Source organism: Bacillus rossius, chromosome 5 (assembly GCF_032445375.1).
Source record: "Bacillus rossius redtenbacheri isolate Brsri chromosome 5, Brsri_v3, whole genome shotgun sequence".
NCBI classification, from domain to species: domain Eukaryota; kingdom Metazoa; phylum Arthropoda; class Insecta; order Phasmatodea; family Bacillidae; genus Bacillus; species Bacillus rossius.
The window spans coordinates 46,964,210-46,980,725 of NC_086333.1; the positions used below are offsets into that span (position 1 = coordinate 46,964,210).

Consider the following 16,516-nt stretch of genomic DNA (forward strand, 5'->3'; position numbering starts at 1 on the left):
GAGATATCAATATTCAACTACTTGTGCGCGCTCTATACAGGAAGCAAGATAACCAAACATGAATGATGCCAACTAGCGCTGGTTAATTTTTATAAGCGGTACACCGCGGTGATGCAGACGAACAGATAAAGGTTATAACTTTTAAAAACGTCTTTAAAAGAAAATTTACACATAAGAAAACTTTGTATTTCTGTTAATTAAATAAGTGGTAATGTCAGAATATATATTAGATTTCTACTTTAAAATACATCGTTTTATACGGGAAAGATACCTACGTAAAGCGCTGGTAATCAAGTAGTGGGACCAAGAACATTATGCGACATTTACGTGAGAGTTTTTTTTTCCAAATTTTGACGCCCTAAAATATGGGTGCGATGATTATGCGCGTGCAACGATTATGCGATAAAACAGGGTAATTGTGTGTGTTCTATTTTGTGGTCATCACAAGACAAGATTCGGTGTTTTCTTGAACAGCATGATGCAATTAAATTTTGCATGAAACTCAATAAATCTTTACCAGAAATCGTGGAATTTATCAGAACAGTGTATGGAGAAAGTGCTCTGTTAAAGGCACAAAAATGGCTCCAGCTGCTGCCTGTGGTTGAAAACTCTAATTAAAAATGCCTAAAACTATTTGCGTTTTCGATGGCCATATCTGAACGGAAGTGGCGTTGTTGCTTTACTTGCGTAATTTATAAATCCAGCCTTAGGCCGTGTTATAATTCTAGTACGCAATTATGTACTTGCTATCTTTCTTGATTCACTTGCGCTTGTGGCGTTCGTAACAAGTCCGGGCGGGTTCACTGTTTGTCCTCTTCAAGCTGTATTGGCCGGCCAAACAGGTTTGTTACATAATATTTTTAATTAATAATTGCTATTGGGAAACAGTGTTTACTGAAATGAGAAATTTTTAACACTTTAATAGTATCATACGAATTTGCACCAATTTATTTTATGATCCTATCTTGTTTCTTAGGTAAAGTCAATATGTATGTACGTACTAGTATTTTTTAGAGCTGAGCGGGATCCAGATTTTTCGGGAAATTTCGGGAATGAATTTTTCCCGAAATTATTCGGGAAAGTAATATTTCCCGAAAATGTATATTGATAATTTTTCTGATAAAATCACTGCGTAACCTATCTTTAGGTGTCTTGGTAATGGAACATAAGTTTTCTGTGATTACAGTAGAACCTCATTTTTACATACCTGAGATATACGAATTTGCATAATTAACGTATTTTTTTACTGGCACTGTCATTTTCCCTATAGTTTTAATGCATTATTTTCCCGTTTAATTCAAAGCATTTCCCGCAATTAATGTTGCATTAGCGCTCCATTTTATAGCTAACCGTGACACAAGTTTAGACGGAACAATAAAAGTAAAGCGAATTGTGTAAACTGTATTTAGTTTACTTTACTACGTGCGTTTTTTGTGGCCATGGCAATTTCTCAGCTTCGTTTGCCATTGTAAACATTTTTTTTGTGCCACTTGCCAAGGTGTACCATACGGCCATGAGTAAAACGTTTGGTGATGTGAACGTTCAAAGTCTTGTAAATATGGCGTCTTCGTGCATGTTCGGTGATGTTCGTTTTAACGAATAAGAAATATTGCGGAAAGACGTTGGCGACACTGATGTATATTACATCGAAATGTATTTGAACGATCATAAATTTGGTGTTTAGGACAAACGACGGTTAAAGCAAAGATAGGCGTTGAGAGAAACTGTGGTGAAATGTTATTTCTAAATATTTACATATCATAAGTTTGTCACCGATGCTTTTCCACACACAAAGCCGAGCGCCAGAGATTCAGGTTCCTTTCTCTAGAGAACAAGATATTCAATGTATTTTACTCCGGTTTTAAACGCATTGTGATATTATCTGTGTTGGCGAGTATTTTAGTGTGAAGTTGTTTACATAAGGTGTGTGTGTTTACGTACGTGAATTTCATCATGGAAAGTCGCCACACCAAATTAAAAACTCCAATCTGGTATTTTTACCAAAAAAATGCCAGATAATGTGTCTGCACAGTGTAAACAATGCAAAAAGGTTTTAAAAACCAATTTTGGTAGCACATCTGGGTTGCTTCGACATCTGATGCAACATCCAAATTTGAAAAAAGAACTTGAACAGATAGAAGCAACACGGAAAGGCGGAAATATTGGGGAAAAAACTTTAGAACCAACAAAGAAGCAACTTCGCTTAGACGAAGCTTACAAATGGCCTTCAACACATGAAAGGGCCATTTCACTGACGAACTGTATTGGGGAATGGATAGCTGATGCTATGTTGCCATACAGTACAGTGGAAAATCATAAATTTCAAAAAGTCCTTAAAATAGCTCAACCACTTTATTCAGTGCCATCTCGTAACATTTTTCAAGAAGAGTAATACCGTAACTGTACAACAAAACAAAGGCAATAATGTCTGAACATATTGCCAATGCAATAAGTTTATCCAAAATTGCTTCTTTATCATTCACTTGTGATTTGTGGACATCTGCTAGCAACGAAGCATTCATGTCGCTGACATGTCATTTTATTGAAGATTTCGACATGAAGAAGTACTGTTTAGGGTGTTACAGCTTTCCTGGTGGACACACTGGTGAAGCAATTAGTGAGAAACTAGTAGAGTGCTTCAATGAATGGGACTTAGAAAATGCAGGGGACAAAGTGGACATGTACATTGTGAGTGATAATGGACGAAACCTTAAGTTGGGACTTTCACTATGCAAACCTAAGTTTACGCAGCTGCAGTGCTTTGCACATACACTGCAGCTTGTATTGCAAGATGCTGTTAAAGTAACATGTGAGATCAAAGAGGTACTGAAAAAGTCACGTTCGATTGTTGGATGATACAAACACAATGCGCGAGCAACTGAACAGTTGCATCGAATTAAAGAAGAACAAGATCTGCCGGTACTAAACTTGATTCAAGACTGTCAGACGAGATGGAATTCAGAGTTTTTAATGCTGAAGAGATTGTTTGACAACAAGATACCTCTTTCTCGTCACTTACCAACACTGAACATGGACAATCTGCAGTTGAGTGAATGGAACCTTAATGACTCTTACATTAATATATTGCAACCATTGTATGATGCTACAACCCAACTTTGTGGTGAACGTTCACCATCAGCATCAATGGTCATTCCGGTCATTTTTTCTCTAAAAAATTGTCTGAAGGCCTACATCAACACCAATGCAAAACAGGGATGGGATTTTTCAAATGAGGTACTTCTGGCTCTCCAAGCACGATTTCCATGCTACGATCGAAAAGAGCCATACTATACTGCAATGTTAGTAGACCCGAGGTTTAAGGCTGTTGTAATTCCAACGGAAGAAAAACTTTTGGCACGTAACCACCTGGATAAAAAAGTAAAAAAAATCACACAGGCAACGGCACAACCAGGTATTGTTTAATTTATTTGTAGGCCTAGTTATTTTATTTATACAAAAGCCACTATAGCATTGTGTAAGAATGTGGTGTTTCTTTTTCTTTCAGTAACAACTGCAGGTACCAGTGAGTTGGCACAGAGTTCTACTTCTCTCTGGAGTGTTTTTGACGAACTTGCTGAGAGCGAATCAAGTAACCAGATCATGTCATCAGAAACTGATTGCTATTTCAGTATGCCTGTTGTACAAAGAAGTGATGATCCCCTAAAGTGGTGGAGAGAAAAAAGAAAAGATGCGTTCCCTAACGTGTGTAAAGTTGCAATGCAGTATTTAGGCATCCCTGCAACAGAAACAGCAAGTGAACGTGTGTTTTCTTCTGCTGGGAACATTGTATCCCCCAAGCGTATGTCCCTTTCCTCAGAACATACAGAGGATCTGGTGTTCATACACGAAAATGGAGGCATTTCATAGTATTGTTTATTTTTCAAAATTTTTATTTTAATACTATGGCTTTTAAAAGTTAAAATGATATGGTTTTGATAGCCCATTTTTGAAATAAATACCGTATTGGTCCGAATATAAGGCGACCATTTTTACATAAACGAGAGATGCAAAAATTGGAAGTCGCCTTATTTTCGCACCCAAGACGTCAGAACCGCAAACATTAGTTCCAAGCTGAAAGCTACAGTAGAAACATTGTTTAACAAAACGTTCACGATTTTTTATATTAACTAAAACTTTGTTACCTCACACGGGGAAAAACGATAAATCCACCTAATATTGCAGTAATTCACAATTGTTTGAAGTTGAAAATTAAAATATTTGTTCTTGAGTAAAAACGTGAATGTTGAAGCATCTCAAAATGGCAACCTTTTATTTCACAATTCATATTTGTACTTTGTGTACAATCGCGTGTTAACATTTACGGTAATTTATCTTCAGATTTTTAATGGAAATATTTGTACTAAAATATCACAGTTATTTTCAGAACGATTGTTTACGTTTACAAACATTTCGGATGTAATGTTTGGAAATTCACGGCTGCCAACTGTCTTTCCACAATATTTCTTTGTTGTAAAACGAACATTGCCGAACACGCACGAAGACGCCATATTAACAGGAATTTGGTACGTTGCTTCAAAAGCTATTTTAATAATCCACTCTTTATTTATGTAAAAACCTTTCATAATTATAATAGATTATTCTTTCAAATTCATAGAACAGACTCTCTCTGTCAGAGAGTAATATGGACAAATATACGCGGTCACGTAACCGAAGTTATTCATGGCCGTAAGCTTCATCATGTCAGCTAACCACTTGTTTTGTTCCGGCAAGATGCATTCTTTGTTTGCTTTTTTTACGTTTAACACACTACTAAATAGTAATACGCCTTGTTCTGTGGTAATACGTAGCTTAAGTCAAACGGATAGTTAAATGCTGTATTTTAAGAGTGATTAATAGCCATTGTAAAAATTTTAAATTCGTAGATACAGTAAACTGTGAAAAATGAACAATCACACATCGGTGGAACGGCGGGGAATGAGCTCTAGACAAATAAACAGCTCTGAAGATGACAATTATGCAGCTTCATTAGAGTAAACATACGAAAAAATGTCTAGTGTAATACTTAAAAATGTAAATATTTTCTAATTGTTTTCTTTTGACTTTTAGGGTAGGCCATTCAAACTTATTTTAAATAAGTAATGTGATAAATATAAATTAATTGTTATACATACATGCAAAAACGATTTATCAACACAAAATGTATGTCTAATGAATTTTCACATTAATTTCTACCAAACATTATTTTTACATTTGTTTGGCCTCCTAAAACTGCAGGTCGCCTTATATTCGGGGTCGCCTTATATTCGGGCCAATACGGTAAATTTGCTTGGATACATATTGCACTTTTAAATAATTCCCGTTCCCGTCCCGTTTTCCGAGGGAAATCATAGCTTCCCGCCCGAATTTTTCCCGAACCAAAATTACCTATCCCGTACAGCCCTAGTATTTTTTGTAGCTCTTATAAATATATTTAAGGAATATTTTTTATTCAGTTTATTAATATAAGTCAAATATAAAGTGAAAGTGATTTTACTAGTGATTAGATTATTAAAATATATAAAAAAAATAACATAAAAGATGAAAAATGTAATTAAGTGGTGACTTTACATAAATCAAGGTTCACAAGAAGTACACAGATTCGTTTATTTGCATACTCCCGTTTGGACAGCCCTCTCAATGTCACTCCCAGGGACAAGTACTTAGGTGAATTCGGACATTGCTTTAGCAAGCTGGTCACATGATGTTAATGCGTCATATTTACACAGTAGACTTGCACATATTAACAAGGGTAAATAAGTAGTAAATAAAATACATAAAAAAATCTTTGATTAATAAAATTAATAAAATAACTCATTGGTAAATCTAAACAGCTCTGTCCCAGATTCATTATGATTAAGCTCATTACTATTAGATGTAATAAAACAGCCTTTATAAAAAAATTTAAACAAAGATACTGCAAATTTTGGTTTTATTAATTTTGTTTAGTTGACAGTCTTTTAATGACTTTGACTGTTGGCAGACACTCAAATGGTAAATAATTAGCTTATTATTCAATATCCCTATCCAAGTTTTCCCCTTGAATCTAATGGCATAATCCTGTATATATGATCCTGTAGTACATAATGCTTTCTATTTTAATTTAGTAAGGTTGAAAGATCCTGGACATAAAAATTAGAATATCACAATACAAACTAATTATGTCAGGTCATGTAGAAATGTTTTTCTTTCTTATACATTTTACAATTTTATTTCATTGTTACATCACATGATTTAGTTACGTCCAGGATGCAGGATATTTATTTATATATTTATTTACATTTGTACTATGCACCCCAACAACAAAACTTATAGGATGTGCATGACATAAAAACACAAGAACAGGACACAAACATTAAACAATGGACAGTGAATGAATCGACAAGTAAACAAATAAAGATATAAAAAGCATATAAAAGCAATAACCCATGTACAATATCAATTAAAAATAACAATAATATAAGTACATCATTATAAACAGGATAACATTATATATTAAAAGTATGTATAAATAAAAGTTATTTAAGAGTTCATATAAGAATATAAATGGCAATTGGTTTCAATAAAGCAAAACGTTTACCTATTTGTTACAGTAATATGATCTCTTGAAATTTAATTTTTATTTAGATACGGAGTAATAAGATGTAGTAAATTAAAACAGCATGAATCATATACCACTGGATCAATGTATATAACAGGGGTTCCTGAACTTTTTCAGTCCGCGATGCACTTGCAGGTTTAGTATTTTGTCCCGGCACCCTATCTGGTCGAAATATATGTACAAACACAAAAATATTAGGATTTTTTTTATGACACTATGCACAGAAATGAATACAACTACAATCTGAGGATCACATATGTGTATATATACATATTAGAATTGACTCGCAAGATTATTAATTACAGAAAAAACTAAAAAATTCAGTGTCAAGTTAATGTGACTTGTGAGCTTAGTGATCTCCAATCATTTTTTCAAACCACGGAATAAGTCTTGACACTGCCACTCTCATTTCTTACTTCTCATTGATCTTTGAGCGATGTTTGCTCTTTATTATAGCTATACCTGAAAGTTTGGCTTTGCATAGATAGGATGTTGCAAAGGGAATGAGAATCCTTATAGCTTTTGAACTTGCAGTTGGATATTCTTTGACCATTAACCAAAACTCCACTAAATCTGAACAAGCAAATTTTGTTTTAAGGCTGTTGTCACAAGATAGTCCAACGAGACACTCTTCTTCTTTCCAAGTGAATTCTGGTGGAGGTTGAGCATGGAAAGGATCTTGGAGTCGGGTAAAGTTTATGACATTATCATCCGCAAAATATTTCAAACCATTCAGTGATCTTTGAAAGGTGTTCCGTGAAAAGGGACAGCACGTCTTGTGAGACAACAAGCTCATTAGAGGCCACGTATTTATGCAATTTCGGGAAACAATTTTGACTGCTATCCTCAATAATTTTTCGTATCCACAACTGCAGTTTTCTCTTAAATGCTGCAATTTTCTCCAATAGTTTCAAGATGTGCATGTTATTGCCGTGCAGAGACAAATTCAAGGCATTGAGTTTGTCGACTACATCGCACAAATATGCTAGTTTTAGCAGAAAGTCGGGTTCGGCAAAGTATCAGGAGTTTTCATGATTTTTCTCTAGCATAATAGTGTGAATTTCTTGGTGTAACTCGAATGCACGGGATAATACATTTCCACGTGAAAGCCATTGTGAATTACAGTAGTATAGCAGGGCCACGTGTTCCACTCTCATGTCCATGCATAATTTTTTGAACAGTTTGGCTTTCAGCGGCCTAGTTTTTATGTAGTTTAGTACGTCTATGACACATTCTAATATTAAATTAAATTTAGAGCTCATTGACTTCGATGCAAGTGCTTCCCTATGAATGATGCAATAGTAAGAGGTGCTTTACTGAGAATAAGCATTTCAAATCCTCCATAGCAGCCAGAAATTGATCAAGCACCATCAGGACACACACCGATACACTTTTTCCAATCCAAATCATTTTCTGTTATAAACTAGTCAAGAATTTCAAACAATTCTTGACCCTTTGCGCTTTTAATGATACTTTTGCAGAACAGAAGGTCGTCAGCAATAATTTTATCATCCAGAAAGCGTACGTAACAAATAAGGTGTGCATCTTAGTTACTGTCGGTAGCCTCATCGCGTTTCAGACCAAATTCTTTGCCTTTTATTGTCTCTATTATTGAGATCCTCAACTATATCATGGATTCTTTGTCTAATAGTGTTGTTATATAGAGGTACCTTTGAAATTAGTTGTCCTGCCGATTTTCCCACCATAATTATAACCATGTCGAGGGCAGCCAGGTAGAATAGGTGTGCGATTATTTGCACTCTGCCACCCTGTATGCCACTTTGAAAGATCCTAGCAGTGCGTTGCTAGGTACCCAGACTTGTTGAGCGAACACTTTTTTGTTTGTTTTTGTAAATCTTGCAACTTCCTATTAAAAAATTCATAGTATTTTTCAACCATGGTAGGGAGAATGGTCTCGAGATGTCATTTTAGCATACTTGGGAGCATACTCTCGGGCGCTAGAGTTTTCAAATAGAGCACACACTGCGGTCATTCTTAATTGTTTAGCCTAAATTCCAAATAGCTATCATCGTACTTGCGATATTTCCACTTTTTTGCTCTCCCGCCACTTGTTGATGGTGGATCACTATCACTTAAACTATCAACTTCCTTATTAAAAAAAAAATCTTTCATTTATTGCCTGACGTTTTACGAAAAAAACAAAGCTACAGAATGAAAACAAAGCAACCGACATTCGCGTTCTCGTAGGTTGCCACTCCTACCTGACAGCCCATGTGTTCAGCTAAATATTGTAACAGGACAATATGGGGAACTGGTAAAGAAAACACGAGACAAGTAATGTCAGCGAACCTGGTGGCATGGAGTGTCCCTAAGTTACTTTAAAGTGCGCGAGACTAGTATAGTAATGGCATCTAGTGGAGTGGAGGGGAAAATAGCTTGAAAGCAATGCAAGCAACGTGTCTCGCGTTCTGGCCCGAGTTTCCCATATTGTCGTATTAAGATATTCGGTTCAGCAAATATAAACATTGTATATCAGTTGATCAGAGAGCACCGTTTTTATAACACATTTTGGAGGCTCCAGGCATGTATCTAAATCAGCTGATTTACATGTTTACATCTGCGGAACACACGGGCTGTTAGGTAAGTAGGGGTGCAAACCTACAAACTGTGATGTGCAATCTCATTTCTGAATATAACCCAAGCGTGAGTACCGGTGAATGCAGTGAGTGGTGCTTGCAGTACACACGATTTGAATTGTTTATTGTGAATGTAAGTAAGTTAAGTTTCCGGAGAAGAGGAAAGGAGCTCCTCACTGCGCCTCTGTTTACTCTCCACAGTGCCCCAGGCCGCCACAGCGCCACTTTGGGAACCTCTGGTATATAATTATTGATTTTACAGTGCACCCTCAGCATGTTGGCATGTTGTCTGAACAGTCATGGATATGCTCGCACAACACACACAATGTTGGACACACCATGCAGGGGTCAGGGCAAGGCTCAGTGGAAAATCATACTAAATCCACATAGTAGCCGTTAATTATTATTTGCTTTTAAACTTATTCCCACTTAATATATTTTCCCCTCTCTACTTTCCACACCATATTCCTAAATCACACGGCCGTATATGATGTGCCCTCTCAGAGCGAAACTGGTGAAACGCTTTGTACAGTAAGTACGTGCCCAACTGTTGTTTCTGCTTCTGGGACCACTCCCTGGCCACTCCATGGTAACTGCCTTTCCTTTCATTCGTCAGGAAGTCGATGCCGAGGGCGTCGATCATGGCTGCCTCCCGGGTGCGAGCTTCCTCCTGGACGATGTTGCAGAAGACGAGGTAGCTCACCACGCCCTGTCCCTCCTCCCATATGTCCAGGATCATCTTGACTTTCCCGCTCCTGGAGCGCGCCCGCTCCCTCAGAGCGCTCGCCGCCTCGAGCATATGGGCGTGCTGGCGGAAGGACCTGCCCTGGCCAATGTAGAATATGGCGTCGAGGAAAGCGGCCCACCGCCGCCTTGCATCCAGTGGCTCGTCGTCGCGAGGCAGGCGTCGAGGATCCAACAGCAGGTAGTTGCAACGAGTGTTGGAGCTGCCTTCCCACCACAGACCGGGCCCTGGAGCTGAAAACTGCTGGGACACTGTTTGCTCGAGCGCGGCGTACGGGCAGACAGTTTCCATGTTTTCCAGAGCTCTCTCCAGAACGCTGCAGTGTTCTGAAATTTAAATGTGTGTGTATATACACACACGCGTAAGTGTTTTTTTGTGTATGTGTTTGTGTGAATGTGCGTGCGTGTAATGCTATGTGTTAAGTCTCGAAAATGGCTCAACCAATTTGAACAATTTTTTGTTTTGCTTTGTTTGCCTCAATACTGGTGTGTTTTAGAAGAAAAGTACCTTATAAAAAACCCAAAGGATTAGCTGTACATCACAATCCAAGATGGCCGACACCACCACCACGCACCGGCATCAGGCGCCGGACCTACATTTATTTACTTCTAAAATTATAATATAAAAACGTTTAAGCAGTCTTATGAACCCAAAATTTACATACAGTAGAATCCCGCTGATGCGACCCCTCACGGTTTCCGGAAATACGGACTTATAAACGGAATGGTCGCAATAGAGAATTCGGGGTGTCGCCGCATCGTCGGATACATACACGTGAATGTCGCTCGGGCAGTGTCTAGCCGAGCTCGGCGCGTCCACTATCGCACGAAAAGCAGTCTCAGCTGTCATGTTATCTTACCCGCCCGCACGAAAAGCCGCTGAGAGAGCGTAAGAAACTCGTCCGGCCAGGCTGGCGGTAGCGGCGGCTTGACGTCATACGTGACGTGACGCTTACCTCTCGATCCCCTGCTAATTCTTCAAGGTTAATCCCTCCCAGAGCCACAAACAATGTAAAAGCACCTTCCTCTCCTTTTCCAACTAACATTTCAACACATTCCCTCCCTTATTTCAACCTTCTGCGTGAGAAACTGTCAGCATCCTCCTCCCCTCCCACACCGCGTGCGACAAAAGCCGGGTTGTATAGTCCATTCTCGGTAAAATAAATATTTTTATGGGCTTATAAGACTGTTCTTCGCCGTTAATAAATACGTTATAAGTTATTATGATACAATTTGTTTATTAGTCACACAGCAGTTTCTGCTGAAAAATCACTAATACCTCGAATTTTATTGAATAGAAAAATTTAGCAGGGCCATAAATATATTTATTTTACTGCAAAGTTACTTTTCCATCTGCATTATAACGTGTTTTCTTCTTCTTCTTCTTTGCTGTGAAGGGACGTGGAAAAGATAATTGCTTGAGCTGTCAAAATAAACATCGCTGACAGCAAGGGCGGAAGCGCATCCTGTCCGTCTGTCGCTGTGATTATCTACTCCCAAAAACATGTTACAGCATTTCAGGATAGCATTGTTCTTATATCTTTCGTTTATAGCCGAATGTTTTCTACCTGATCCACACAAGTTCCTTCGCCACGTTTTGAACGAAAATAACCACCAGCCGGCTAGCATAGCCGAACTCGCGTGACGCGAATTCACTTGGCGCGAGTATTTATCGGAACCCATTGTTCGGGGTATGAGAGTCCGAGGTGTATAGCATAATTCCACACATTTTTTGTTTGTTTATCTGCGCATGTGCGAAGTCAGCGATGTTATAGTAAAATAGCCGAGAACCAAACACCTGGCGACGTCGTTAACACAGTGAACACAGCTTTGTGTGGCCAGTGACACCTGACATGCAGCTGGCAAGATCACACTAACCAGTCGCAAGACAAAGGGACGGGACTGGGACGGCAATAGACGCGCGCGTAGATGCTATCAGGTGATACGCATGGGGCGCTTAATATACAAAAAATATGGCACAAAGCTCCTCAAGCTTTTTTCTCATTTATACTAGTATTGCTTATATACTATTGTCATAAATTAAATTTTAAAATTATTTTTTACTTTGTAGTTTGATAATCTTTAAAAGCATGTTTCTTTAGTTTTTTAAACTATATTTATTAGCCGTCTTTTGTATGCCTGCCTGCTTACAGTACAGCGCTCGCCAAGATAAACGTGAACACATAGCGCCCAACAAAGTGTAACTGACATGTTTTTCAGCCGATTTTACTCAAATTTTCGACTTTCTCTGCTCAAATTTTTCACGGTTTCTCAAAAAACGGTCGTATAAACGGAATGGACGCATCAGAGGGGGGTCGCATCGGCGGGATTCTACTGTATACCCTTATTTGAGAAATTGTAATGCGTGACATAATAAACACTTTCTCTGGAATTTTTTAATTTAGATTTTAATTTTAATTTGTCTGTACAATGCAAGTGCAATCGTGAACATTCATTGTACAAAAATAGGTACTCGCAAGGATATCCTCTCCTCTTTTTAGTGCCCACCAAAATATCTGCATTTGTGTCACGACCACCATTACAGTCCTCTGCTTTTAAGTCAATCTTTACTCGCACAAATGTAGAGGAAGATGAACAGATATTGAGCAGTTACTGAGGCCGCGTCCGAATTCAAGTACGCAGTTGTGCACTTGCGATCTAGCGTACTTCATTTACCCTTGTGGCATACTACCTACTGGATCCGGAAGAATAAAATATTTGGCGTCTTAAAACTGTATTAGCCAGCTTGTTAGGTTGTTTACGTTATTATTTTTTCAACATATATAGCCTATTTTACTGGGGAAACAATGCACTCCAGAAATGTCATGTTTAAGTTAAATTATGTGCAGTTACCAGCAGGTTCTTTCTAAAGATTCATTTCAAATGTGTTCTGATAAGTGTAAATTTACAATGTAAGCCCTATTATATAAATTTTGATTTCTAACATCTAATATCAGTAAAAAAAAATTGTGTATATATATATAATTTTTTTTTACCTCTGACGCTGTTTTCTGCTTGGAGCGGGAAAGTAGGTTCCTTCAGTAATTTTAACAATTTGGCTTCGTATACTTTTCTAGTTGTGTCTGTGACGGGACCTACATTCACGCCCCGTTTCTTTAGTTCATTACGAAGAGTCTCTTGAGATAAATTCATAACGATGGGAAGTGACGCTGCACTGGTTAATGAAACACCTGGAAAAATCAAATGGCTCAATAGCCAACAAACATTTAATTAATAACAACGGCTATAAAAGATAGCATACATAAATGTGGCATTTATATTCTTGCTACCTCGAACCTCCATTAGTAAAACTATGAACGAAGGTGGTGTACCACGAGTAGGGCAAGGCGACCACAGCCCAGGGCTCCGCAGTTAGCTTGTGTTTCTCAGTTTAGTTTTACTTGTTTGTCTAGTGTATTGTAAAAAAAAATATGGGCATTAACAGGAAAATGTAAAATGAAAATTTTGTTAACAATGCAAATTAAAGTGCTGGTCAATACAAATTTCAATCCATTATTTCACATTAGAAAATTTTAAATATTTTGTTGCCGCGTATGATTGAGCTATTCCACTGGAATTTGATCGTAAGCATTTACAAAACCGACCCAAGGATAATTTATCAGGAAATAATTAAAAAATTTATTAAGTTAAGTTATCAAAATAATTGTCGGAACCTAAGTTCCAGTTGGCTTAAAATTTTGTTTGAAAGAGTTAAATTTTAAAAATTTCCAGAGGAGGGCCTCAACAAAAGTAAACAGCACAGAGTCCTGCAAAGTTTAGAGCCGTCACTGAGCACAAGGAACACTTTATTTTGCTTTCCAACAAACATTTAATGGTTTAAGACTCAAAACTGTGTGTCTTTTAAAGCTCGGTCATAACGAACATAAGCTTTTCACAAGCACAACAAAGTATTATACATAACAGCTGAACGCCATGTAATTCAAACTGACTAGTTACATTCGTATTGAGATAAGCATTTGCACAAGCCCGATATTAGTATTATGTAGGGTTCGCTTTAGGGTGTGTCATCATTTGAGAACTATATTTATTAAATAAATAAATATGTGTTGCCTAATTTGTTTCGGATTTTCTTTTTTTTAAATTTATTAAGTTATCATGCTGTGAAGTTAATAACATCACGGTCAAATTTCCTAAATATAAAAAAATTTACTTGTGCATTTAATGTTACAATTAACGTGCTCTTATAGATTTTATTCTGTTATTACTAAATTTTTCCATAACATAACACGCTACCAATTGAAATAGCGTCAATTATTTGAAGGGCAATAAAAAAACCAAAATAAGTAGAGGATTGGGGTTGAGTGTAAGAGCTTATCGCTACAACTGTCTATTTGTTAATTATATGTTGAATATGATTGGAAATTTAATTCTACAAAATTTACGACATAAACCTGTTATAAATATAGTGGTAAATGAATTAAAAAAATTGTTGACCTTTTTTTAAGGTCCATTCTACAATGACGTGCAAGCTGTGACGGATCACGTAAACGAATGTGAATTTCACGGAACGGAGTATTTGCTATGGCACGCTTACGGACATGGACCCTTTCGAATCGGCAGTTCACGTAAATCCGTGTGACCAGCAACAGCCGAGAGTAGTATAGAAATGTATGTTCGAGCGCAGGGTCCATGTTCAGAGCCGAATGTCGGTACGTCATCTTGGATTGAGACGTCACGGTGGCCATATTGAATGATGTCACCGTTGCACTTTACGTTACGGTTGTAATATTTTATTATGACTTCACGGTGGCCATATTAGATGATGACCTAGACTTTGATCTCGGTGGCCATATTGAATTCCACCATTTTGGTTTCCAGTATATTCTGCCCTTTTGAAATATGTTACCATTGAACTTTATATTACGGTGGCCATATTGGATTATGACACCATGATGGCCATCGGGAATGACCTTGAACTTGACCTTTACCTTGAACATTACCTTGATATTGACCTTAGACATGTAACTTTTACCATGACCTCAGTTGCCATCTTGGAGTCAAGTGCTCCAATTTCCGATCGTTGCATATTTCGTTATGGCCGCCATCTTTAAAATTCGTAATTATTATCCAAATTTAATGAAAAAAATAAAATTCTAATAAAAAATGATTCTGCTGTTTTGAAATTTTTCCACCATTTTGGAATTCACTATTTGCTAGCTATAAATTCGGGAAAAATTCCAAAAATCTCAAAAAAATCACTTGTTAAAGAAATAATTGATTGAATCGATTCTAGACCTTAGTTAGAGTCTTGGTAAATGCAAACAAAAACTATTTTAGTAAAAAACATGTGGCAGGTTGAGAAAAAAAACATCCAAATTCCAAATAAAAATTTATTACATAATTTCTACAAGTACAAAAAACAAGGAAATTACTAGCAGTAGTATAGGAATGTATTTCCTGAAACAGGCGTCAGGCGGTGGTTGTAGTGTCGGTGTCCGCCATCTTGGATTTGTGACGTCACGGCGGCAAAAATTCCTCAAAATGACTCAAAATGACTCAAAAATTCCTGTTTTAAGAAAAAATTTCCCGTTTTCAAGGGAAAAATTCCCGTTTCGAGGGAATATTTCCCGTTTTATTCCGTAAAAATCCCAATGGCTAGAAATTTCCTTATGTATTCTTAAGCATCCTTAACTCAAGCCTCAGTTAAGCCTCTATCAGGACTTGACATCGACCCCGGCGGCCATTTTGGATCCGCCATCTTGGATCCGACATTTTGGATGACGTCATTGTGTTTTCTCGAACATTCCGGCGATGTGTTTTCCGCCATATTGGATGATGACATCATCGTTGCAATTTTCGTTATGCCCGCCATCTTTAAATTTATTATCTGATTTTAATGAATATATTTTTTTAAATTTATAAAAAAAATTCACTTAGTAAAATTTTAATGAAAAAAACATTAAAAAAACATACATTTACGACACGGAGTTCGGAGTCCTCGGTTCGAACCCGGTGAGGGCAAACAAATAAAAATGGCGACCGATCCAACCCTCACAGTGGCTGCAGGCAGACTGACTCCCTCCACTTTTTTTTTTCAAAGCATATATATCGTCACCTAGTATAACATCTTGTCAGCCATCTTGAAATTTGGACGCCATCTTGAAAATCTTTATTATCCGATTTTAATGAAAAAATTCCAAAATTCATCAAAAAATTAACGTATTTGAATTCTGTTTGATTATATCGATGTACGTCCTTGGTTAGATTCCCGGCGAGAGTAAACGGTCGATCCTTCCTCCATGAAAGCTACCTAGACTGATCTACCACCAACAATACCAAGGTATATATCGTCAACTGGTATGACATCATGTCCGCCATCTTGTCTTCATCCGCTGGAGACCACCATCTTGTTTTCGTCTGCTAGAGTGTGCCGATACCATGTAGTATAATTATCTGGTCACCATACATTTGTCCTCAACTGTTGACATTAAACATTGACCTTGACCTTGAACTTTGACCTTGACCTTGAAATTCGACCTTGAACCTTGACCTTGAAATTTACCCTGACCTTGAAATTTGACTTTGTCCTTGTCGACCATCACGGACCCGACATTTT

At 37.4% G+C, this 16,516-nt stretch overlaps 1 protein-coding gene across 1 annotated transcript; it reads right to left on the reverse strand.

Annotated features, from left to right (window-relative positions):
- Positions 1–9,643: 9,643 nt before the first annotated feature.
- Positions 9,644–10,231, reverse strand: LOC134532252 (ankyrin repeat and LEM domain-containing protein 1-like). The gene has a single exon (XM_063368674.1). The coding sequence runs from the start codon at positions 10,229–10,231 to the stop codon at positions 9,644–9,646; it is 588 nt and encodes a 195-aa protein (XP_063224744.1).
- Positions 10,232–16,516: the final 6,285 nt, after the last annotated feature.